Source organism: Erigeron canadensis, chromosome 3, assembly GCF_010389155.1.
Source record: "Erigeron canadensis isolate Cc75 chromosome 3, C_canadensis_v1, whole genome shotgun sequence".
Taxonomy (NCBI): domain Eukaryota; kingdom Viridiplantae; phylum Streptophyta; class Magnoliopsida; order Asterales; family Asteraceae; genus Erigeron; species Erigeron canadensis.
Window position 1 is genome coordinate 19,823,526 of NC_057763.1, and position 27,254 is coordinate 19,850,779.

Below are 27,254 nucleotides of genomic sequence, written 5' to 3' on the forward strand. Positions count from 1 at the left end.
AAAGTAGATTTCTTATCGGAATCAGAACATCCTACTACTTCTAAGTTGTCTCCTCTTCTATAATTTAATGTGTAGTCTTTGGTCCTTTGCAGATATCGTAGAATCTTTTAGCCACTTTCCAATATGCTAATCCGGGATTAGATAGTTAACTCCCAAGCATACCGGCAATATAAGCGATATCTGAACGAGTACAGACCTGAGCGTACATAATGCTCACAACTACATATAAGTAAGGTATCATCCTCATTTTTCCTTATTAATCTCAATAATTGGACTTCGGAAACAATTACAAACGTCTCATCTTACTAATAGATCTATAGTAGGTGTATAGTGTTGCATATTATGGCGTTCTAATATGTGTTCAACATAAGTCTTTTGAGAAAGAAACAAAACACCATTACGCCTGTCTCGGTGTATTTCGATACCTTTGACATAAGAGGCATCACCGAGATCTTTTATATGTCGACATTATGCGAAATAGTAAATGCTTCGACTCATGCAACATATCCAAGTTGTTACTTACAATAATATCATCCACGTGCAAAACAAGGATTGTAAATTTACTCCCACTGATCTTGAGATAGGTGTATTAATCCACTTGATTTTCTTAGGAAGTCTTGTCCTTTTATGACTTCATTAAACTTAACGTACCATTTTATTAATGCTTTCTTCAACCTGTATATGGACTCATTTAACTCGAAGACCATGTACTATTTACCTTCTTGAATTTCAGGGTCACATGTATACGTCTTATTGCAAGTTTCCATTCTGGAAAGTGACCTTGACGTCCACCTAATGTAACTCTAAATCATAATGAGCTACGAATGCCATGATGATCCTTAAGGAATCTTTATGAGACATGAGATAAGGTCTCTTGATAATCGATTCATTCCTTTTGAGTAAAGCCCTTAGCACAACTAGTTTGGCCTTATAGCATTCGACGTTTCCATTCGGGTATAATTTGGTTTTGAAGATCCATTTACAACTTACAAGTTTGGATTCTTCAATAAATTCAACCAAGTCCCAAACGTCATTATGCTATATGGAATTGAGCTTTAAAATTATGGCTTCATTCCACTAAGTGGCCTGTTTGCTTTGATGGCTTCTTGATAAGGAATAGGATCAGTAAGCTTTCCAATGTCATCAACTGCAATTAAATAAGTTATGAAATTATCAAAAGTTATGGCCTTGCGTGACCTTGATGATCTCCTGAGTTGATTTTCATGTTCAGTAAGGAAGATGCTTTAACATTAATAGTAAATAGTAAGATACTTTGCTTTAGCATTATTAGTAAGATATTTTAACATTAGTAGTATCCAGATTAGGAGGATTTAGAGAAGGCAGATCAGTGACATTAGGAGTAGTGTTGGGTACAAGAGGAGTTATCGGAGGAGTAATAATAACTGACGAGTAGTTCCCCCCGCTTCTTGTACTTCCTGCAAATCTTAAGTTATGATTTGTCGTGCTCCCATTGATCTCTTAGTTCTCATGAAATGTGACATACTGCGTGTCAATAATGCTAGTAGAGTAGGAAAGACAATAAAACTAATAACCGATAAAGAAACGAGTAAAGGATTTAGGATTCAGTTTCTTTAAGTTAGGGTTATAGAGTTATGCTTTGGCAGTACAACCTCATATGTTCATATAATTCAGACTCAGTTTCCTTTCTGTCCAGGAGTCTTAAGGACAGATTCTAATGGAACTCTTATTGAGTATATAAACAGTTGTGTGTAAGACCTCAGTCCAAAGGAAAGTAGGTAAGTTAGTGTTGACAAACATACTTTTCACCATGTCCATTAAGGTTCTATTTTTCCTTTTAGCAACATAATTTCGTTGAGGAGAACCAAACATGGTATATTGGTTACTTATGTCTTGTTCCTTTCAAAAATCATGGAAAGGATTAGTAGCTTAACCAATATCAATATGTCAACCATAATACTCACTTCCTCCAATTGATCTCAACTTTTATTTTATGATCAAGTTGGTTTAAAAACAAAGTTTTAAGATCAATAAAAGTCTCTAAGGGTTCAGATCAAATATAGGTGCATATAATGTGAATAATCGTTAATGATTCTAATAAATGATGCATGTATGCGGGATAGGGGCCACTAACATCAGAGTGAATTATTTCCAACAAGTTGGAACTTCTAGTGGTTCCTTTCTTAGTCCGTTAAGCCATTGACAAAGTCACTAAAGTCAAGAAAATGTAATATTCCATCCTTTATGAGTCGTATCATGCGAACTCGTGAGATGTGGCTAAGATGTTCATGCCACAACATGGAAGAATTCTCTAATTATTTAGGTGATTTTGTCTTTGTTTTAGTGATGTTATCAATATAAGGAGACAACAAAGACCATGAGAAATTATGATCTAGTTCTAACTTACACAACAATCCATTCAAGAGCTACGACCAAGGAAATCATTATTATGAGTAATGGCATTCTCGTCGTAACCATGAATTATTACATAATTTTCAAAGTTTTTTAGACTAGAAAAATAGATACAAGGTTCCAAGAAATTCTCAGTACACATAAGGTATCCACTAGTCTAATTCACTTTCAAGTGTTCATATGTAAAACAAAAGTCTCCATGGTTTCGACATATAAGAGATCAACCCTTCCAACTCTAAGCTTTCTTTGGTCATTTGATAGTTTCTGAATTGTATGGAATCCTTATGTTGAGTTAATCACATGAACCATAGAACTAGAATCACTCACACATGTATTAATGGATACATCAAACATAAAAGAATCAAATATTACATGAAATAGGTTACCTTTATAAGCTAGCTACTCCTTGATTTTAGGGCAATCTAGGCACAATCAGAATTTGCAGTTAGGATTGCTCGTCAAGGACTTAAAGCTAGAGGCAATAGCACCATGATTAGCCCTTTTGAACTGTACTTAAAGTCTTATTATTACTGTTATTATCCTTCCTCTTAATGGAATCAGCAGTGGTAGTAAGGTGAACAACTTCAGGTTGGCCCAACTTAAGACGACAATTTTCTTGCACACACATTGCTATTTAGTTCACTCATCGACCATTTATCCTTCATTGCATCATATCTAATTTTGAAGGTGTCGGAATGAGCAAGCAATGAGGTCATCATAAAATGCATAAAAAAACTGTCAGAGACTTCCATTTTAGGACTCTTAAACTTATGAGTGATGTCAGTCATTATGTGTCCATAAATACTGCTATTTCCCTTGTTCTTAAGCTAGCATACGCTTTATACATTCCCTCAGTGTCACACCCCACCTTAGGCGAAATCGTAGGATATGACGAAAAGATATAGTTATAGCACATGGACTTTATAATAGAGTCATACTAAATGAAATTCAAATAAATGTAATTTTCACAAACGGAAAGTCTAGGCAACACGCCTCAAATAGCAAAGAAGTAACAATTGCAAATAGTGTTCAATGTTTCACATGCAATCTAGGAGTCCATGAAGGATCTCTTTATTGGTCTTCCTAAAGTCCATAAGCTCAATCTTCTTAAGCATTGTTATCACCTGAAAATGAATGCTCGAAAATGTCAACATAACGTTGGTGAGTTCGTAGGTTTAAAGGAATACAAATGAGTTTGCTGTGCATGATATATCAAGTTTTGGACAATAGTGTAAATATAAACATGTAGTAGCATACTAAATACTGATCAATGCCATCATAGTTATCCAACAACACAATCTCCATCACTCCTGTTAACAACTCAATCATGCTTTAAATACCAACAACTACCAGCTGGAGTATAAAGTTGGTCGATAGTTATCCAATAGTCTTCAATAGATATCAACAGACATCTATTGCATCATAGAAATCAACACAAGCAAGCTAACATACACATTTCATAAGTACACGTATATGTCCAATAAACAAACTAGTTTTGGCACAGCTAGTAAAGAAATAAAAAATTTTGAGCATCATTTTCCCCCAAAGAAATAATACAAAAAGGGGTCACGAAACTCACCTCAACAAGCAAGTAGTTATGCAAAGTCCAACAAGGTCGCTAGAATCTACACAACATATATATGAACAAGTTACAATTATGGACATGGTCAAGAACCATCCATTGTAACCCGTATTTGATGATATATACATATATGGCTACTTTCAAAATATTCCCAACTGATTTGTCATCTATTATTAAGTTACAAGTCACATAACTTAATATAGAGTATTTGTTTTAATGATTTATGATTTAGTTCTACAAGTTCTTATTCGCTGAAATTTTTGGTAACTTTATCAATTTTTATTCTAGATCACCCGAACTAACCAAGTCCTTAAATTTTTACCACAGTAACTTTTATGTGTTAGATACTTAAATGAATTTTTACAGAATTTATTTTGTTCTTGAACTATTTTTAAAAATTCGATAATTACAGACTAGTTAACAAATTCACTGTTTGCGCACAGAAAAGTTTTATAAAAGTTAAGGGCCTTCGAAGTTTCAAAAAAAATCCAAATTTTTACTGTCCACTCTTAACATCTTAAAAATATTTCTTGAAAAAAATAATCTTCCAGTTCATAAAATCGACCAAGATATGACTATTTGAAGTCGACCTAAATCTGTTCTGAAAACTCAGCTTTGCGCAGTTTTGTTATAAAATTCGTTTGACAACCTTAAACTTCATATTTTGACACGAAACCACTTTCACCAGAAAGTAGACTTCCTGAAATTAATTTTAGACACCAAAAACGTGACTTAACCATCTTCCATGACCAAGATACGACATTTCAAAGTTAACAAACAGAATCTGTCCAGATTCTGAAATAACCCAAACTTACTGTTTTAAAGACTACTATAACTAATATTCATATATAAACTTTCAAATCTTTCCAACACCTATTTACATCTGTTATTATGATTTCCATGCCTTCATAATTGAATTTCTCTAATTACATTAATTATTATAATACAATAAATACATAAACTTTTAACATTAATATGATTTATATTTCAAGCTTTTGATTTAACCTTAAAAAAAACCCTTTCATTCATTATTATAAATTTGCCATAATATATATTCATCAAATAGGTTACTTATAAATAAAATTAATAAATAAAAGAAAATATATGCTATATATATATATATATAATAAATAAAAAGACTAATATATATGAAAAGAGAATATAAGTGATTTTACCCCAAGATTGATGATCTTCTTCTTAGATACCTTAAAAAAGAATAGAATATAATCTTAAGAATTTTATTATTAATTGTAATTTAAATCAAGATTCAATAGAATTATAATTAAACTTACCAAAGTTTGCTTTGACAATGAGATGATTAATAAAAAAATAAAAAAATATTTGATGTTGTGGTGCTTTGGTGTTGATCGACCAAAGAGAAGAAAAAGAATCAAAAAAAAGGTTTTGTTTTTTTTTATTATTATTTAGGTTATAGTTATTATATATATATATATGGAGATAAGTGTTTTAGTTAGTTTATGATTAGACTTAATGCAACATAAGAATTCTAATGGAATTAAAATTCTTTGCTCACCATAAATTGTTGTAATATATATATGACTAAAATTTTTTACTAAACATATGATATTTTACTATTACTATTACCATCTTACTACTTATACTAATTATATATTATTTTCATAATTATTGATTTCGTTCACCGCTAAATAGCGTATACTAATTTATCAATGTCCAGAAATAAATATGACTTACAACTACAAGTCTAGAAATTACGGGGATAGTTATAGTCATCTATGTTTAGGAAGATCAAATATCTCAATCCTAAACTTTTGAAATTCAAGTAATAGAAATCCCATATTGGAAATGATCACCACATTTCTATGCTTGTTATACTATATAGGCATATTGACTAGTCAAGAAATTTGGAATGTAAGTTAGAGACTATAATAAATTACCAGTTTTGGTGACGGATGTCACACTCAGATACTATGATTGATGAAATTCTTGACCATCATTAGTGACAAGTGATTCGCCCTATCCCACTTTCTTAAAATTCGCTTTCTGAGCTACGGAAAAGTTAGCAGTAACAACAGTGGGTTCATTTTGGCGAATGACATAGTCAAGGTCCAGCATCTCCAAAGTTAGAAGTAATTAATCTTTTCATGAAGCAAAGTTTGCATCAATAAGTGGCTCAATGCGTAAGTTAGGTACTACAGTGGAAATAAGGAGGATAAAAAATTTAGGATACAGGTAATAGAAGATTATTAAAGTAATGCCTAAAACTAAGGGCAATAAGATTATAGTGACATAATTAGCTATCTAAGGCAGACTAAGCAATATCTATAAAAGTAATGGAACTAAAGTAATGCCTAAAACTAACTAAGGGCTAATAATAATGTTCCTCATAATTAGATATCTAAGGCTTATTAAGTAATGTCTCTAAAAATAATGGAACTAACGTAATGCCTAAAATACGTAAGAAGCTAAAGTATCACCTTTGGGCAGAAATAACTAATATCTAAGTATAAATGAGCATTAGGGTCATGCAACACAACGCTTATCTTTTGACCTTTGGGCACAAAATTAAGAATCGTGTATATTATGCATGCAAATAGTCCTTTTGACACACAAAGCATATTAAATCACATTTGAGCAGAATTAATACACTTAGTGTTCATTATGTAAAAGGAAAAGATCGCAACATGAGAATCACATTGACCTTTGGGCACAAATGATAAAACCATGTACATTAGTGTGAAGCCTCTAAATTATGGGGTCAAAATTTTAGGGACAAATTTTGCCATAAAATTTTTATTTTTATTTTTCTCTTTTTTAAGGAAAAATTATATTTGATAAGAAGAACTCAACAAGTTATGATTTAACTCGACAAGGTCGAAATCAATAAAAGTTGGTCTTGATTTTTAGCAAAAATGAATAAGACCGAGGTCAACACATTAGTAGTCGAACTCAACTTTTATAGCTAGATTAAGCAAGTCGAATTCAACTAAGAGAAAATTAATTAAGGTTGATCTCAACTTAAGTATATGTAAGGTCGAATTCAATAATAATAAAAATAAAGTCGAATTCAATAAAGACTAAATCAAAAAACGACTTGAAATAAGGTCGAATTCAATAAAGACTAAATCAAAATCGACTTAAAATAACGTCGAATTCAATAAAGACTAAATCAAAAAACGACTTGAAATAAGGTCGAATTCAATAAAGACTAAATCAAAATCGACTTAAAATTACGTCGAATTCAAAAGCCTAAATCAAATAACTAACTTATTTCATTGAATTCAATAAAGTTTAAATCAAAAATTTAACTTATTTTATCGAATTTATAAAAGTTTAAATCAAAAAACAACTTATTTCATCGAATTCAATAAATTCTAAATCAAAATAGACTTGAAATAAAGTTAGAATTCAATGAATTGACTAAATCAAATTCAACGATAAAATATGATCGAATGGAATTATACTTAGCCGACAATATCATGATTCATTAATTACACAAAGGTGATCAAACCATTTGTAGTTGGTTTTATAATATGCGGCGGCTTTCAAAGTAAAGAAACAAAAACATTAATTGGTTCGCTTTCATTTGGATTTTCATTTGCGGCAATAAGAAAAACGAGATCCAAAATGGATCTAATGATACATTAACATTATTACTTACGAAATCATATTTTTAGTTTTACTGTTCCAAGCGTTTACGGAACATACAACATACAAATACGAATCAAATGATCGATCAAAAACCATTGGCTTATGATATCACATGTTGGAATTAATATGATTCGTATTTTAAACATAATGAAAACATGATAATAATAATATGTACCTGACGATCCAGAGGACCTCGTAAGAGTAATAATGTTTGCCATTGATGTTGGGTTCCCAAAACAAGATGATTGTTTAATGATGGGATTAAGAATATGGGAGAAAAAGTGCACACACAAGAATGAGATTAAGATTAGGGTTAAAAGTGTTGTATATGGCTCTCTATTTAAAGAGAAAACATTTACAACTTTAGCCCCTGGTGTTTAATATGTACAATATAAGTCCCCGTAGTTCCAATCATCTAATGGAAAACCCTATAATATGTCTTTAAGAATAAATACGCCCATCGTATAGTTACTAGACATAGGGATTTCAGTTATCGTCAATTATCATATCACAAATGATAAACGATCAGTGACGGTCACATTTAATGTGGTTCCAACAGGCTATCCAAATATGTTATCCCCAATTAGTTAAAGTCGTAAGATCATGTAAGAGTAATAATTTGTCGATGTACTACAACTTCCACAAGAATGTTGAGGAAAGTTGATGGCGATCAATGTCTGTTTAGTAGCTCAAGATGTTTTCTCTTTGATTTTCACCGTTATGTAACCTTTTGATTGATTTTAAATGAGATAATGGCTTGAAAATGTATCAAACTCTACCCAAATGTTAAATGTGTTCATTGTATATACTGAACTTGTTATTTTGTCCATATAAGCCAGTTACCATTTTCTTTTTGTCAATTAAAAGTCTGACATAGCCGTTGACTCCCACATTTACAAGATTCTAAACATTTAAATTTAAATACATAAATATATCACTAGATACATATAAACATATCTAGATTTATAGTTTTATACAATACAGATGGTTGGTTGTTACTTTCGCCGATCTACACACCGAAGCTGGCCTAATATCCGTCGAGTCTTACCTCTCATGGTATGAAGCAGAATACAATACCTTAAAAGCTTATGAATAAATTACAATTAAAGTCGTCACAACATGCATATAAAAGTAAAGTAACTCTCAATGTCGTCTTCTACGGGTTATGGGTTCAAATACCGTCTTCGACGGTGTATGGGGAAAGTTGAGACGTGAGATGTAGACAGTCTTACCCCTACCAAAAATACAAAAACTGCTTTCAGGTTCTAGTAAAAATAGAAAAGAACCTTCAACCTTACTGACATGAAGATCGAACTTTTGAAATTTGTTTCCAAAGATAAGGACTTTAACAACGGGTTGGTATTTTCACAACACGCATATAATGATGCTAATTAGATATGAACATTAAAAAGCCAGTACGTGTGCATTGAAAATTAACTCCCTATTCTCGAAGAAATTTGGTAAGTTGGAAGAAACGTGTACATGGAATATGTACATATTAATTTATTGGTTTTACATTGCAATATATAGTAATTCATGCGTCACTGATTATGTAAAAATTGGCGTTCCTTCGCCGTTTTATTTCGCCGTTTTATTTCTAGGAAGCGCTCAAGTCGAGACAGTTATATGTCAATATGTCAATAGAGAAAGCAGATTCAGAAAGAAAGCGAGTCATTTTAGTCTATAATCTTGTAAAAGTGGGTTTGTCCACTAGCGCTCCTGTCCAGAGCGAAGAGAAGGCGAAACGTCGCTGAAGCAACATAAGCAGGCTTCTATTGCTACGTAACAATAGAGCAGGATAGCCTTAGATTCAATCCTTCTATAGTTTTAAATGAAAAAGACAAATCAAGTAAAAACTAGTAATTTTTAAGAATGTTAAGCTAGAATCCAAATAAATCTTAATACAAAAGGTAGAGAAATATGCCGTTCAGAAAACAAATAATTCAAAACCCGAATTCAATCGAAACAAAGCTATAACTTCACCAGTTTGAATCAGATTTTGGGTCCGGTTTTAACCTGAAATGAATTCGGTAATCAGGTTTAACTTATATCATCACATGAAATTATATATGTTATTTGACATACATAAAATTTTATTGAGGTTTATTGGTTTAATAAGCTTCAAACATGTCTGTTGTTTGACACAAGTACTAAACTCCACATCTTTAGTTTCTTTTTGTTTGTTTTTTTTTAAGGTAAACTCCACATCTATACTGAGTAATTGTTCGGTAGATTTAGTAAAGAAAAAGAAAAAACTCCCCTAATTTTATATTAGTTTCTATCAATTTTGAACCAAGACAGAAACCAATTTCAGATTGGATGTTTGGTTCGGTTTTTGGATTGAACGTATTAAACCGAACAACAAGAAGTTCGAACAAATCTAACACCCTTAGGTCAATAATAGGATGCTTTTGATCTTCCAATCTTCTCTATAACGAAAAAATTGTAAAAATATAAAACCAAGGGTAAATCAAAGGAGCTAGAAGCCGAAAACACCACTTGTATTACACGTTGAATGTTAAACGGTACTTTATAAGTCGTATCTCTATTCGGTCATGGTGGTTGAGACAGGCTAGTGATAATGATGGATATGGAAAAGAAGAGGAAAGTTCATATATATAATTTACAAAATCACATAGAACCCATTAAAGTTATAAGTCAATACCGTTGAATGTGACCAAATAAAAATAATACAATATATAAGTTAATCCATATCCATTCAAAAACCTGCAAATTCAAGGACAATTCTAGCTATTCTCTAGTGCTAAAATAGTAGTCAAATGTGCACCAACGCCAAATTTGACTCAAATTTATATACTACTATTTTGATATGATTCCATCCATACTTGTGCAGATTCGTTAGAACTCACCCTCCTTATGTCCATACAATAATCAAAAATCCACCATTTTTTGGCACCATAATCAACCAATATGTCAATAATACCACCACCCCTTCTCATCCTCCTATCCCTCCTATGCTATCATGTAACTTCACAACCAATTGCCAATAATAACCAAAATGATCAAAATACCCTTCTAAAGATCAAAAGCTTTTGGTCCAACCCAACCATCCTCAACCATTGGAACCAATCCTCCAACCCTTGCAGCTGGCCGGAGATCACGTGTACCGACAACACGATTACTAGGATCACAATAATAAAAACGGATATCACTGGACCCGTTCCGCCTTTCATTTGTGATATTAAAAACTTGACCCATATTGATTTAAATTACAATTACATCACAGGAGAGTTTCCAACATCTCTCTATAACTGCACAAATCTTGAATACCTTGATTTGTCTCAAAACTTGTTAGTGGGACGAATCCCTGATGATATATCGCGGTTATCACCTGCAATACGAGACCTCAGGCTCTTTGCCAACAACTTCACTGGTGACATTCCGGTGGCGATTTCAAGATTATCAAAGCTTTCATCACTTCAACTGCATCAATGTCTATTTAATGGAAGTTATCCAGAGGAAATCGGAAATTTAAACGACCTTGAAGTGCTAAATTTGGGTTTTAATGACTTTACACCATCAAGACTTCCCGAGAGTTTTACTCGGTTGAAAAAGCTTCGAACTTTCCACATGACGGAAGCCAACTTAATAGGAGAAATACCCGGAAACTTATCCGGCTTGGTGGCTATTGAGCTGCTAGATTTGTCTGCCAATCATCTTGTTGGATCAATACCGAGTGATTTGTTCTTGTTAAAGAATTTAACAGAAGTTTATCTTTACTATAACAATCTAACAGGTGGAATTCCTGACTCCATTGAAGCAACAAAAATGCAGGTCATTGATCTCTCTGCAAACAAGTTAACTGGAAAAATCCCAGAAGGTTTTGGGAATCTTGAGAGTTTGTCTAACTTGTCGCTCATGATAAATCAGTTATCAGGTGAAGTTCCTCTTGGTATCGGCCGCCTGTCTAGCTTGATTGACATTCGAATTTTTGAGAATAACCTATCGGGTCCACTGCCACCTGATTTTGGAAGGTACTCTGACCTGAAAAGATTTGAAGTATTCCAAAATAAGTTCACAGGAAACTTACCAAAGAATCTTTGTTACAATGGGAAGCTCGAAGGCTTGAATGCTTACCAGAATAGTCTTTCAGGTGAGATACCAAATTCACTTGGAAGTTGTAACAGCTTGATGAAAATTCAAGTTTATGGGAACCAGTTTTCAGGAGAAATCCCTAATGGATTGTGGAAGGTTTCAAGTTTAGAAACAATGCTAATTAATGATAACTCATTTTCCGGGGAACTGCCACAGGAATTCGCGCCAAAGTTATCAACACTTGATATTAGTAATAACAGATTTTCGGGTCAAATTCCTACCAGCATATCCTCTTGGACAAGTCTAAGGGTTTTCAAAGCAAGTTATAATCGACTAGATGGCGCAATTCCTCGAAATTTAACAGCACTTCCAGATTTAAACACCTTGTTGCTGGATGGGAACCAACTCTCCGGCGAAATTCCGGCAACTATTGTCTCCTGGAGTTCACTCAATACCTTAAATCTCAGTAGGAACAAGCTAACTGGTCAGATTCCAGCTGGTCTCGGGTTCTTAGAACGTCTTACAGTGTTGGATTTGTCAAGAAACAATCTTTCGGGTCAAATACCAAGTCAGCTCGGTAGATGGCTCGTTGTGCTTGATCTTTCAGCCAATGATCTCACTGGAAGCATCCCGAGTCAGCTCGAAAATGGTGCTTTTGATAGAAGTTTTCTGGATAATCCTCGTCTTTGTTCAAATAACCCATCATTAGGCCTCAATTCTTGCATTTCCAGGACCAAATCCGGATCATCTAGCAAGATTTCAGCTAAAAATGTGATGATTATTGCGGTTATAGCAGCAATATTGTTCCTTTTGGCAGTACTACTGACAGCATATGTCATTGTTCTTTACCGCCGAAGGAAGTATAATTTGGATTCAAAATGGAGATTCACTTCATTCCAGAAACTGACTTTCACAGAATCCACGATTTTGCCTCGTTTGACGGAGAGCAACGTCATTGGGCATGGTGGTTCAGGAAAGGTGTATCGGATTCCAGTGAACCGATTGGGCGATTTTGTTGCGGTAAAGAAGATTTCAACGAAAATAGACTTAGAACAAAGACTCGAAAAAGAGTTCTTAGCAGAAGTAGAGATTCTAAGTACGATCCGTCACTCAAACATAGTCAAATTAATGGGATGCATTTCATGTGACAACTCAAAGCTTCTTGTGTACGAGTACTTAGAGAACCGAAGTTTGGATCGTTGGTTGCACCGAAAGCAGACTCAATCGAACCGTGGATTGACCGGTTCTATTCGCCATGTGGTGCTTGATTGGCCTAAAAGGTTACAGATAGCACTTGGAGCAGCCAGAGGTTTGTCTTATATGCACCATGATTGTATTCCGGCAGTGGTCCACCGGGATGTGAAGTCAAGCAACGTGCTTTTAGATGGTGATTTCAATGCCAAGATTGCTGATTTCGGGTTAGCCAGGATCTTGGCCAAGGACAGTGAGCTAAACACAATGTCAACCGTGGCTGGTTCATTCGGATACATGGCTCCAGGTATAATTTCACAGTTTCACCAAACCATGATGTGCTTAGTACTTTTCTATCTAAATATAACTTCCCACTAATATAATATATATACCTTTATTACAGAATATGCGCATACGACTAGAGTGGACAACAAGATTGATGTGTATAGCTTTGGAGTGATCTTGTTAGAATTGACAACAGGAAAAGAGGCCAGCAATGGCAGTGAGCATTCATCACTGGCCGAATGGGCTTGGCAAGAAGCCCTAAGTGGTGCATCAATATCAGCTGCTTTAGATGATGAAGTGAATGAGCCCAAGTACTCGAACACCATGAGCAGTGTATTTAAACTTGGGCTATGGTGTACAAGTAGATTGCCAACCAACAGACCCTCCATGAAGGAAGTATGCCAGACGCTGCTACGTTGCAGCCTGGCAATGGAAGAAAAAATGAAGAATGGAAGTGATGTACTTGATCATCTTCCCCTCCTCAAGCTTGAAAACGTCTAAGTATGTTACTTTATGACTGCATATAAGTGTGGCTCATATGTAATACTGTAATACTAAATAGCTGGCTGACCTTCAGGGTCTATTAGTATACACACGCATACCTTTCATACGAGTTTTTTGTAGCTTAAAGTTTAGCAAATAAAATCTTGAATTATAGTATCCTTTGAAATGCCAACTCGGAATTCATAACTCAACAAATGATACCAGAATTAAATTTTATTGATATAAACAAGTCTTCAAACAACAGAGATTGTTCAGTGAAACTCCTTAATCGCATCTCAGCATGATACATGTTTGCTAAAAGTACCCTCACAATAAACATAACCATGGAAAAAAAGAAACAAAGTGGTGTCATTAAGAGGAAAAATAGTCGCAGAGTATTTCTAGTCAACCACCATTCCTACAAAAAAGAGTCACCATAGAAGGATTTGCGAAAAGTGGATCCTATTTCAGTTGGGTTTATGAATTTTGATGAGGGGTAGGGAACAGATGTACCAATTAAGAAAAAAACAAAAGGAATAACTTTTAAGGAGTAATCGAAGTATTACCAATATATGAACAAATAACGACGCTGTAAGATAAATGTGGTACATTACAGAGGCAAAGAACACAAACCCTCAGCAAAACAAATCAACTAACAATATCAGAGAATGGAATTCCCTGGGAAATGTGAATACATGAACCAATTTGCTAGCAGTGAAGGCTGAAAATTGAAAACAATGGAGGAACTATGAAATTCATGATTGAGTAGGGGACATGTTTCTTGGCTTAATTAGTATGTCATGGGCTATGCAAATAAGTCCTAAATAAACACAACGAAAAATTTAGCCGTCCATACATCGGGCACAAATTAAGTCCCAAACAAACAACAAAACCATGACTCCCAGGTCCAACTTAACAGTTATCACACACTATCCTTTAAATTTAGTAAGTAGGTAGATTTACTTCGATATCCAAAACCTTAACTTTCTAAAACAATACTCCTTCTATTAGTGATTTTGAGAAAGTAAAATCAATTAAGAGAAATTCATGGTCATTTCACTATTTTGTAGCAAACAAAATTCTATGACACCCTTTTGGCCTATTGCAATTTCAATGCCTACGTAGAGTTCATTCATGCTTTAGGGGCCACCATTACTATTATCTCTTCAACATATACATCATATTTGATGTGAAAAACATATCTTATTCGTCTAAAAATGAACCGATAAAAGTGCCAACTTAACAAAATTCTACCATATACATCTTATGAGCCAAGAACCTGAACTTATAAAGACTTGGTAATCAGTTTCCTACTGAACCTCACGAGTGGTTTTAAGCATTAGAGGTATCAAATTCAATACAAAGTTAGCAGGTACGAATGCGTAATAACAACATGCCTGACCAATCAACCACCAAATTCCGCACGAGTTGGAACAACGGGGACTAGAAAGTTCCCAAATGGGGAATCAAATACCCTGAAGTTTGCTTTTGAGCCATGTTCTTGAGCCTGCGCAATCGCGTGATTCTTAGCTTGTTAAATCCTTGAATCAATAATTACATTTTGAGCCATATTTACCTGCATTGTTAGTTCATTTTAAGCACTTTTTGCGATAGCGTCGGAATATGGAAAAAAAAAATACACGAAAAGAAAATGCATACATTTGGCTTAGCTGAAACCGTGACAGGATCACTCTTTTCAGGTGGTGAAGGGGCAGTCCTAAAAGTTTACAAAATTGCAATATCGTGTATAACTTGAAACACACATCTGATTATGCAACTACTTGAATGATAATAATAACAAGAGAAAATTAACATATGAAGAACAAACAATTATTATTATTATCATATTTTTATTATAGTACTAGTAGATAAGTCTACTCTTATTAATAAAAAATAAAATTAAAGAGACATAAGAGAAATTGCAGATGAGATGTTACGAACCGGCGAGGAGGTGGACGGATAAATTTTCTCTTTTTCGTTTCAGGTTCCATTTGATAAAACCCCTAATCAATTCATCAAAGACTTTTACGGCCTAGTGACGAACCAAAATCTTGATTAAACTTGGATGGTGTATTGGTGTTTAATTTTTACTAAAATTCTTTTCTTTTTTTTAAACTAAATTGCAATTTTTGTTTTAACCGGTTTTTGTCGAATACTCACCGTCAAAATGGTGTTTAATCTTGATAAAACTCGATGCTGTTACTATGAGCCTGTGAGTCGAGTAATAGTGTCAAAGAAAAAAAACTTCACCGTAAGTCTAGATTCACTACTCGGAGATTAATCTACCAATATATATATCACAACGTACTAAATTTATTTCTAAACAAATAGAAACCTTTAGATAGTTTCATCTTTGATTTAAAACCATTAGATTAAATTTAATTATTTTATTTTTGTTAAATGACAATATTAATACTTATACTTTATATAATTAGACATAAGACCCCCTTGAATTATATATCATAAATATTTATATTTATTTATTAATATTATATATGAATATTGATATTTAAGGTTATACTATACGTAAATTAGAGATTCCATTTTATTGATATTCACAATTTACAACTATAAAATAATCATCAGTAAAGTATACTTAAAATAATCAATATCTTTAAAATTAATATAATCAAGACATAATTTTTTTTAGTGAATGTGCATATCGAAATTTTCATGTATATAAATTACCTCAAACTAATTTTTTTTTTATATTTATTCACTCAATGAAATAAGTAGTTATATAATTATTTATATTAGAATAAATTTATACACATTTGTTTTAGTTATCTAATTGAATCTATTTTATCTGCACTTTTTTTTGATATCAAAAGATAACTAATATAAATATTAATTAACATATCATAACCCTTTATTCCTCCAAATTAGACATGGTTCTGTCATATTTTGTATTATCACATAGACGGTGGTTTATGATATTTTTAAAATAATATTAATATTATTTAATTTCTATATACTTAAAATCGTGAAATTTTAAACTATACAAAGAAAAACAAATTAGTAAATTTGGATATATAAAAATGTGAGTTAAATCAAAGTATTAATATATATTCTAACTGACTCCGTATTTAAAAAAAAGTTAATAATAAAATTAGTGAGCCCAATAAAAGAATTTTGTAATTATAACTTATGAAACGTTAAATAGCATTGTGATACCATATATCATAAAATTTCATACATATCATTATGTTAATAGATATTTATTGAGCATTGTACTAATTTTGGCTTATACAAATGGGGAAGGAGTGGTGTAGTATCATATTCACCATTTTCTTAATTCTCACCAATCATAAGTGGACATGTCATGGAAACTTTTTTACCTTCATATCTAAATATTTAAGGTGGTGTAGCCTATCCTCACTCAAGTATTATAATGCATTCACATAGATAGATGGGCTAAGTGGGGAACGGTTATTAAAACCAAACTCGATCCGTTTCATAATCGATAAAGGTGCTCTAACTACTCAACCCGTGTCCAAACCGTTGGATGATTTTCAACTATGACCACTAGATCACATTTTTTAATTTCTTAATTTATTAAATACAATATTAATCCTCACACTTTAGATGAATAGTCAAAATTTATTCTTTGTAGATAAATATTAGTGATGGAAAATGTAAATTAGTATTGGAAAACAAAAAAAGTGTAAATTATGATTTGTCAAAATATACCCTGCTCAAATAAAATTATATATCATAAAAAATAAATTTTATACATTATCCGAACTCCTTACAAAGACAATAATTAATTATGTATCAACGTTATACTACTTTGTTATGTAGAGTTACCACACGAAAAACTACAAAAATGGACATATTACAAGCCAAACTTATTTCATAAAAGAAAATATGAATGTGAAGTTGTCACATCTTCAATAAATAAATAATGTTTATCACTATTATTAAATTAATTTATGAAAATATAAAAGTGATACATATGATTAAATTCATGTGGTTAGATTATTTTGAAAACTCTTAGAATAAAAATGCAAGAACTATTATGGAATAAACATTTTTTTCTCTTTTTAATATTTTATGATAGGTCATACTGTCATAGGGGTGATACATTTATGTGCTCCACCTTTAGCCGTCATAGCTCCATTATAAACTAATTGGCACCACCCTTAACCATAATGGTTGCGCATGTATGATCATTTAGTAATTTACATATGATGCCAAATGGTTTACACATATGTAAATGCACAAGTACAAACAAAAAGAAAATAAAAATAAAAAATCCCTAAAAGTATATCGAGTCACGTCTATAGAGTGAATGTGTGATCCAAAGTGATTCTCACATTCTTTGTTAAGAGGTTCTTAAATAACCCTTTTTCTAAGTCGATATCTAAACACATAATATTAACTTAATATTATACATCTACCAGTTATATTAAGCTTTATACATATAATTTTTATAATACCAATAGAGTGAATTTCAAATTTCTCTTACCTAAACCATATAAATATCATATATACCCAACTTAAATAAATAATATCATATTTCTCCTCCTTAAGCCATATAAATATTATATATACTCAATGTACTGATTTAGTTGTATTTTAATTCTATAACAATTATTAGGGTAAAGATACAGAAAGAAGATACCTTAAAGAAAGAATAGATATAAAGTTCATTTTTGTTATGTAAGTACCAAATCGGTACATGGGATCAAACGGTTCCTATCGATCTACCGAATATATGTCAAATAAACTATAAAGTTGATTTATGTCGTTTGTGTATTTTACCGTGAATGCAGGGTTTTTTAGATTTTATGAATATATAAATGAGCTGACATTTTATTTAAAAAAGGAGAAAGGATAAAATAGTTATCAACATATCTTAAATTATTTTTAATTCTTTTAGATATTTAAATTTTGAATTGGGTATAATGATATTTTAACAATTCAAAGAGGTAGAAACATGATATTTTTTTTTAAGTTGGACATTTATAACTACTACATAAATATTTAAGGGAAATATGGTATTTAGTATTTGAATTGGGTATGTATGATATTTGTAAGGTTTAGGGAGGGGAATATGAAATTCACTCATAACATTATGTTATAGTCATAAAATTAAAAATTAGGTTTTTTTAATATACTTACAAACAATATATACAAGTTTTTTAAGCATTGGATTATTTTATTTTCAATTTGCTTTAATAAGTTTTTTTTGAATCTTTTTATATCATTGGATATGTTTTTTTAAGTCCGTTAATCGTTTTTATAAATCAGTCGGATAAACATTAAATAATATTGGGTTTTCATTCTTCTTTTTGTTGGTAAATTAATTTAATACAAAGTTATATTTTTGATAGATTTAATTGGTTCACTAATTGATGGATTTATACCTATAATTTTTTAGATAAACCGCATAGTTTATAAGTTATTTAATCAAAGGAAAGTCAAATAATAAGTTTTTTAATTTTATAAAATTAACGACATTAGTGAATAGGATTAACAATATAAATAAATGTTAATTATGTGAATGAACATTTTAACTGGTTGCTAATTAGTTACTAAATTATATTGTTCGCATGAGTTATAATCAATTGAAAACTAAATTTTTAATGAAAACTAGAAAACTAATCAAAACACACCGTGATCTGAATTTTCAGATAACTTTTAGTTTTCAAATGAACTTTTAGTTTTTATATATAAAGATAAAAATATATTTACTCGCGTATTACGCGGGACGATAATCTAGTTGGGTATAAATTAAGATTAGAAATTTCATTAAATGTATGGGTGAGTCAACTTATTAGATAACTATTCAAATTCGATTTATAAAAATCTCGTTTTGATCTAAGCCTAAACAAGCTCGAGCCGAATTCAAGCTTAATTATTGACTCGTTTATTAATCATGTCCGAGCTCAAATTTCGAATATATAATTCGATTAAGCTCGCGAGCTTAAATGAATTTTTATATATATATACATAATTTTTTTAGTATATATTGAATTTTAACTAACGAGCTTTTGATAATTGAGTTTAGTTTTGATCACTTACTAAGCTCGACTCGAGCCAAACTCGAGTAAAAAATTAATTTGTTTAGTTTCATTATATATATATATATATATATGAGTCGAGCCTGACTTTCTTTAATACATCACCAACCGAGCTCGAGTTTGAATAATAAGGTTTGATTGAGCTCAAGCTCGAGCCCCATATATTTAAACGAGCTCGAGTACCGCTAAAATCGAGTTTAGCTCATTTACAACCCTATATAGAAGTCTCATCGCTAAATTATGGACCACAAATGTCAATTTTAAAACTCGTTGAAATACCTAAAATACCTTCATCGATTAAATTGAGATGGTGTTTGTTTCATATTCAATACGTAAAGAAAAGGTACCTAAAATCCTAAATCATAGTCATAAGTTTAAATTTTCTTTTTGACTTAATTTATGTTAACATAACAAATCAGTACAACTCTGTTTCTTTCAGCTCAAGCACGAGATTGTTAAAAGGACCCACCCAACTATTGCAACGCTCCATTGTGATACAAATTGTTCACACTTCTTTTGTTCATTTGTTGTGCAAATCCTGGACGTCTAATACATACGGCCCAAAAGCCCCTAAAACGAAGTCCAACTGAGTTGATTGTTCTATCGTAGATTAAAATCTAATAATAATCTCATCTCTATCTCTCTACTATTATATTATATATATATATATATATAAAAGTGAGCGTGGGGTTGTCACACACCTAAGTTAGGTAAAAAACCTTCATATAATAATATTTTAATATTAATGAATTAATGATGAAACCCTAATTTTTATAGAATAAAAAATCAAGATGTAAGAGGTTTTATGCTGGAATGATCAGAAAATTTTAAACCGCAACTACAACAATCCCAACTTTGTCCGATGTTACAAAGTTACAAACAGTAAAGTTTACTCTCAGTTATACCTCTTTTATATCTTTTTACTATTAACGTAGTGTTCATGATTTGGATATAAGATATGATCCATTAGTAACATTATTAAATTTATTATTAAAATACGTTCATTTTCTCAACATTGATTTTATTAGCAGTTTGCACTCCATCTACTAGAATAAGTAAAACGAAGACTATATTCAATCATTTCCATCAGAATGGTAATCTTAATCTTTATCAACACAACGACCATGATCGAGTATAGTACATCATATAATACAGTAGTGATGATCATTCTTGCTATGTTCTGATCATATTTTAGATAACCTTTAGAATGACGGCTCATCGAGCTAAAAGTGTATGTGTATAGAAGTCTTTACTACAACGAATCAATATCTATTTATACCACACAGTTGATTAAAATAGTTAGCGTATATACTTAATCTAAATTGTTATTATTTGGTTCACCAATACAACCGTGTCAGTTATGCCCTCCCCTTGGTGTTCTTTCTAACTGCTTAGCCATTTTGATGACTAATGACACCAAATAGGTGATATACACTTTGCAATACAACAACTCATTTCTTTTTGCAACTATATATATATATATATATATATGTAGTTACATATAAATTTACTCTGCTATTTTGCTACATGATTACATGCCAATCTATTGTAAATATTGTAAAATTCTAAATTACTGAAATTTGAAAATCAGGCTTTCTTATTAAATTCAAATATGTGGCTTTCCATCACTTTTTTATGATGTTCCTATTTATCCGAAAGACTACTTGCACTAAAAATGCATCTCATTACATGAATCGACTAAGTAATTATAATTAGGTGGAGAACAACACCTTTGTCGGAAATTACAAATTCCGCTTTTATTTATCTATAGGATACAACATCTTGAGACATGATCACCGCCCACGTACGATGCTTGAGCATAAAGTTGTTGTTTACTGGATTGCCGTTATTACAATTAATTGAAAACGGCAAACCAAGTAAGAAACACATTTTGAATGGATGATTGCTTTACTTGATTATGTTACTATATACTCAGCAGTCAGTCTAAATGCCTAATAGTAAGTAAGTAAGAACCCAGTACCGTATTTTACGGGTTTTGGGACCCAATACCTTAACGATTTTATGATGGGCCTAGTAATTTAGATATTTGGGTTAATATTATCATAAAAATAAAAAAAGTAAATGGTTGTTGCTGATTGAAAAACCAAAAACCCTTTGCTTTCAACCCTTTTGAAAGAAAAGGAGACGATATAATTAACCCTCACACAGTCCCTAATTCCTTCACCTCCCTGAAAACTGAACCATCTTCAATGATACGAACTTGAATATTGAAATGATCTAAGATGATATGGTTGTGAATTAGTTATCAGGTACGTACCATTTGATCTACAATTTATCATTTTGTTTTTTATTACTCAAAATAGAACATAAGAGGAGATATACATCGATGTAACATTTTCTTCACAGTAAAAAAAAAAGAAAGTAAGTAACTGCTCAGTGCCGCCTTCTACGGGTTTTTGAGCCCAATACCTCGACGGTGTATGGAGGAGGTTAAGATGTAGACAGACCTTACCTCTACCAAAGTAGAGAGGCTGCTTCCAGTTTCTACCTAAATGGTAGAAAAGGCCCTCCAACCTTTGCATGGGATGAGGATCGAACTCATGACCTCTGTCTCCAGAGGCAAGGGTGTTTACCACTGATCCAACCATTCCATAAGATAAAATTTAGTCACTAACTCACATCACAATGAAAAGCAGTAGACCAGAGTGCCTTTCACGTTGAGTTATTCTTTTTTTGCTTTCTTTGTTTTGTATGCTAAAAAAGTAAACCTCCAAAATTAATCTCGCTTAGAGCACCCCTTATGTATATCGTATTCGTCCGTATTTACTAACCAATACGGTGCACACCATTGGGTGTGAGCTGTATTGGATTAGTTTTCGCGCGCGTATTGAGACTTTCGTGGTGGTGAATACGGAGCGGCTGTGCAGTTTTTTTTTATTCATCAACGGCTAGTTTGGTAAAAAAAAAAAATTGAATTTAATATTTTTTTTATTCAAATAACCTTAAACAAGCACATTACTTTATTAATACAAACACATTACATATTAAAAAAAACACAATTAAAACACGAAATACATTAATATTTTTGAATTTAATATTTTTTTTTTTGAATTTAATATTTTTTCTAAACCACGATAAGCGGTTTCGTTTGCCCACCATTTGTCATGTTTGGGGCATTTGACTTCCCACGTTGTTTTGTCTTCTCCGAAATTATCGTGGTATGATTCGGCCCAAGTGCATTGGTCACCTAAGGTGTGAACGGCCTTAAAAACATCATCGACCACGCTCTTGACCTGCTTGATCTCCTGTTGTGGAAAAGAAGAATAATGTTCTTCGTGGTTCGAGACCTTGCGGCTTGGTGCTTGTATTGCCTCAATCATTTGCTCGCATCATCGTCTTTTCTCCCGCAAGGAACCCATGACCCTAGAGATTTCAGCTTGAAGTAGTGTGTCCTCTTTGACATCATCCACGATTCTTTTTTTCATCTCATCTTCGGTTAGACGAGGTCGGTGAACATTCTTTTTAGATGATGATGAGGAGGACGCCATTTGGTTAAAAAGAGTGAATGAGTTTGTAGAAGATTAAAGTTGGAAGGGTAATGAAACTGAATTGTACTCTGGGTTGATATTTATAGAGTGTCAATCCAGGCTAGCCGTTCAGGGACTAAAAGTGTAAATGTTTTTGAATATATGGTCGTTTGAGGGACTATAAGCGTAAATATTTTGAATTTTGAAATTTGAATTTTGAACTTTGAACGTTAGAGGAGCGTCTTTTTGTTCCTATATATATATTGGCATTGATCAAACAATTCTGATCAACACACAAACTCTTAATATGGCTTCCTCATCAAATGCCCCTAACCGAAAACCACCAATGATCGTCGATCAAGTGCATGAGCGTGTTATGGCTGATATCGTCGACCACCAAAGGTTCAAAGAGGAACTGCTTGAAGTTGGTCTCAAACTAAAAGCGAAGAAGGAATGGTGTCAATAGCAAATCGATTATATACAAACCGAACATTGTACTGAACTTGAGTGTCAGTACTTTACTTATTTGCAGGGAAAGATCGATAAGATTCAGATTGCTATCGAACAACTTGCTTCTGCGATCATGACCTTGAACCATATGATCATATGGGCGAAATCAATGAATAATTTCTGTTGTTAAATTGCTTTAAAACATGATAAAAAGTTTGTAATGCTTTTTATTTTATGTATTGTACTCGTTTCTATTAATAAAATGGTATTTTAGAATTTTATATATTCAAATATAATATTTATTTATTCAAATAACGTTACACAAACATATTACAAACAGATACATAAGAAACAGACACATCTAGAACACACTTAATTAAAAGACTAAAACACACTTAATTAAACGTTTCAAAAGTAGGAAACCGTGATAAGCTCCATGAAGCAATGCTCGTAATGGAAGCCCCTCCCATAATTTTCGCGGTACTCCTGATGCGCCGTTGCATAGAGCAACTCATCAGATAAGGTCCTCATCTCTGGTATTCCCGTTATTACCGTTTCGGTATTTCTGGTATTTTTACATATTTATTTTTTTGATTTTTATTAAAATTAGTTTTATGATGCTTTAATGTTATTTTTTGTTGTTTTTGAACTTTAAAACTTGTATTTTGTTATGAAATACCTATTTGGTATTGTTTTTGAGTGGATTATACTTGTTTTTTGATTATTTTCGATAAATTGTAACAAGCTTTGTAGTACTTTTATAATATAAAAATAAAATAATTTAAAATAGTCGTACCGGCCGGTATTTCCAGTAATACCGATAATACCGGCAGCATTGAAATTTAATTTCACACCGGTATGATTAAAATACCAATTTTTAATACATTGGTTCTAATATTACTTTCTTATATGGATTTGAAAAAAATAAAGATATACAAAAAATAATTGACGATTGGTGGAAACCAAATCCGAAACCCAAACATTAAACACGTATATTTAAGAGAAAACTAAAAAGAGTTTAATGAAGGAAAGAAAAAGTTTATTTTTGGGTAATTATATTTTTGGTCTTTCAACTTGGCAGAATTTCACAGTTATTGTGCTTAAGTGAATTAATTAAAAAAAAAAATCCAAAAGTTGGTCAAATTTTTTACTTCTCACTCCGCGACTATACGTCATCTATTTGGTCCGTTAAGTAAGGGACACGTTCGTCATTTACTTTTATTTTTATTAAATGTCCTTGTAATTTATTTTTAATTTCTAAATCTCAGAAACCGTTAATCGTAAGGTATAAGTTAAACTTCGTTGCCATCCTAATACAATTTAGGACCAATCTTATCATCTCTATAGAAATAGCAAGAAGAGACAAAAAGTTTAGTGTAAAATCAAATGGATGCATTTAAGCTATAGATGGATAGATGGGTCATTAACAGGTAAGAACCCGACCCGGTTACAGAAAAGCACTAAATTACAGAAAACATATCTTTTTAGAACATTGCAACTTTCAAATTTTATAAATACCAATTGATCATGCTCAATCATCATCTTCCTCTGAAAAATCAGTAGCTCTAGAACCAGATTTCGAGATGTGTGCTTCAACTTGTGCTCCGTTGTTCTCATCATTATAATCATCATCGTCATCATCTTCGTCATCATCTTCGATTATGTGAGGTTCTGGGGCCTTTTCATCCTTGTCGTCGTCATCTAAATCCTCTTCTTTTCCTAATTGATCGGGCAAGGTGATGTCATTTTCATCATCATCATCATCATCATCATCATCATCGTAGGGGGATTTGATGTTTTGAGGAGGCGTTGGAGCCTTTTCTGGTCCTTGAGATTCAAATGTTGTTTCTTCCAAAGGTTTTGTGAACTCTTCCACATGTGTCGCATCGACCTAGGATTTTTATGTTTCATTAAAGTTTAGATATGTTCCAAATTCACTTGACAAATACGAACATCAAATGTCTTAGTGATTGATATTTTCTAGTAAACATTCATAAAGATATCACATATAAATTAAGTAACATATATAATACAACATATGTTATTTCTGAAGCTCTAGCTATACCACAAGAAAGCCATAAAAGCAAGGGGAAAAATATTAAAATATGAGAGCTTTAGAAAAAGTATAAATGGCTCATTGTTTATTCAATTTTATTGCAATTAGAGATGCAATCAAGTAGTAAAACCAATTGGGTTGGATGATGGATCAAGTGCCCTTATCTCTGCGTCAGAGTTTAAAGGTTCGATTCTTATGCCCAACAAAGTTGGAAATCATTTTCGATTCTCAACCTTCCTCATATACCATCGATTCGTCTAAGGTAGTATTGAGACCCGAAACCCGTGAAAAAAAAAGCATCGGGGTTACTTTACTTTTAGAATTAAAGACTATCTTAACTTTTTTAATCTTTTTAAATGTAAAAATAGTTTGTAGAATTGTTGAATATAAATTGACATGTGTGCGTCCTATTCCAATAAGGTATTGTCCATATAATATTCAACATGTTTCTTTTTTGGTTTGCTTTAACAATAGAGTAGAACTTTTGAGCTCATTTAGTAGTTTAGTTCAAAGTAAATATCCTTTTCGTTGAAGTTAGATAGTAAATTTGCAGTCAACAATGTCTACTATGAAAGTTATTCATTTTTTTTTTTGTTTCAACTAAAGTGTGGACTAAAAAAAATGAAGCCCTATACGGTTGCACCACTTGCACGTCCTTGAGGACATTGCTTATTTCCAACCCATTTAAAATAGAAAAATGATAAATATTTTTAAAGATTAATCTAAAAGTATAAAAAATGACATGTAGTATTCACTAATTTTCTTTTTTAATTTTGCCTCTTAATTTTTTTACATATTATTATCTAATAGTTAAAAGGATTTTTAAGATATTTTGTTAGGAAGATTAATCATTTCTCTTTAAAATATATGATTGTATTGTAAGCAACATTGTATTTTTTTTATACATATATGATACAACACCAATAAATTGTATGTACCTAATATCCAAGAGTGAGAAAGAAATAAAACCTGAGCTGAGGCCATGTAGACTCCGAGATAATTAAGCTAGCTAGTGAAAAGCAAGAAGCAGGGGATGAACAAAAATAAAGTTTGCAATGATGATACATTAAGAGAGTGAATAGCGTATTTATAACCAAACAACCTAAGGTATACACTAGGAAGAGGCAGGGGAATAATATTACTTTTTAGCTCTGACATTTACACTTTATATTCTGATCAGTGATATCATACCTTAAAAAAATCTTTTAATTTTATTTATGACCAAAGGTTTAAAGGTTCGATTTAGTTTTTTTTTTTTTTATTTTGGAAGATGCGATTGAGTAAATATTGATCTGATCTTAACTATATGGGTGCTTAAACTATGTTTGCTTTAGAATAAATCGATTATACTTCTATTAATATCTGACTTCTTTAAGATCAACAGATTAATGAGTTTCATACTACTTTTTTTTTTTTTTTTTCAGAACGGCTTGTTAGTTGACTAGCGGTTCGGACACTAACGCAGTGACATCTAAGAGGGCCATATGTTAGAGGTTGGAACTCGAAGGCACCTCTGGAGACCAAAGATCAAAGATGCAATAACACTGTCCGTACATGTCTAAAGTAAATGCCCGAAACAATGGGAAATTAATTAGATATAATCGCTTGTCTCCAAA

General features: G+C 32.0%; 2 protein-coding genes and 1 long non-coding RNA gene across 5 annotated transcripts; 1 reads left to right on the top strand and 2 right to left on the bottom strand.

Annotated features, from left to right (window-relative positions):
* Nucleotides 1–10,534: 10,534 nt before the first annotated feature.
* Nucleotides 10,535–13,797, top strand: LOC122591640 (receptor-like protein kinase 5). Its single transcript, XM_043763899.1, has 2 exons — nt 10,535–13,157; nt 13,254–13,797. The coding sequence occupies exons 1-2, from the start codon at nt 10,535–10,537 to the stop codon at nt 13,634–13,636; spliced, it is 3,006 nt and encodes a 1,001-aa protein (XP_043619834.1). The 3' UTR covers nt 13,637–13,797.
* Nucleotides 13,798–14,801: 1,004 nt separating this feature from the next.
* LOC122594216 lies at nt 14,802–15,802 on the bottom strand. Of its 3 annotated transcripts, none has more exons than XR_006322952.1 (3): nt 15,560–15,802; nt 15,278–15,335; nt 14,802–15,194 (listed from the first exon to the last, which is right to left on the bottom strand). It is a non-coding gene; the product is annotated as an uncharacterized LOC122594216 (long non-coding RNA). The 3 variants fall into 3 exon arrangements; XR_006322953.1 differs by having other exon boundaries at nt 15,278–15,395; XR_006322951.1 differs by lacking the exon at nt 15,560–15,802 and having other exon boundaries at nt 15,278–15,551.
* A 9,150-nt stretch (nt 15,803–24,952) lies between these two features.
* Nucleotides 24,953–26,711, bottom strand: LOC122593373 (histone H2A.Z-specific chaperone CHZ1-like). The gene is made up of 2 exons (XM_043765768.1): nt 26,608–26,711; nt 24,953–25,473 (listed from the first exon to the last, which is right to left on the bottom strand). The coding sequence occupies exons 1-2, from the start codon at nt 26,620–26,622 to the stop codon at nt 25,114–25,116; spliced, it is 375 nt and encodes a 124-aa protein (XP_043621703.1). The 5' UTR covers nt 26,623–26,711; the 3' UTR covers nt 24,953–25,113.
* Between the last annotated feature and the right edge of the window lie 543 nt (nt 26,712–27,254).

What these genes read in the sequence shown, in the direction of transcription:
- LOC122591640 (XM_043763899.1), top strand. Translation starts at nt 10,535, where the DNA reads ATGTCAATAATACCACCACCCCTTCTCATCCTCCTATCCCTCCTATGC. An exon ending in ATTCGGATACATGGCTCCAG is followed by an intron (nt 13,158 to 13,253) that starts GTATAATTTCAC and finishes CCTTTATTACAG; the next exon opens with AATATGCGCATACGACTAGA.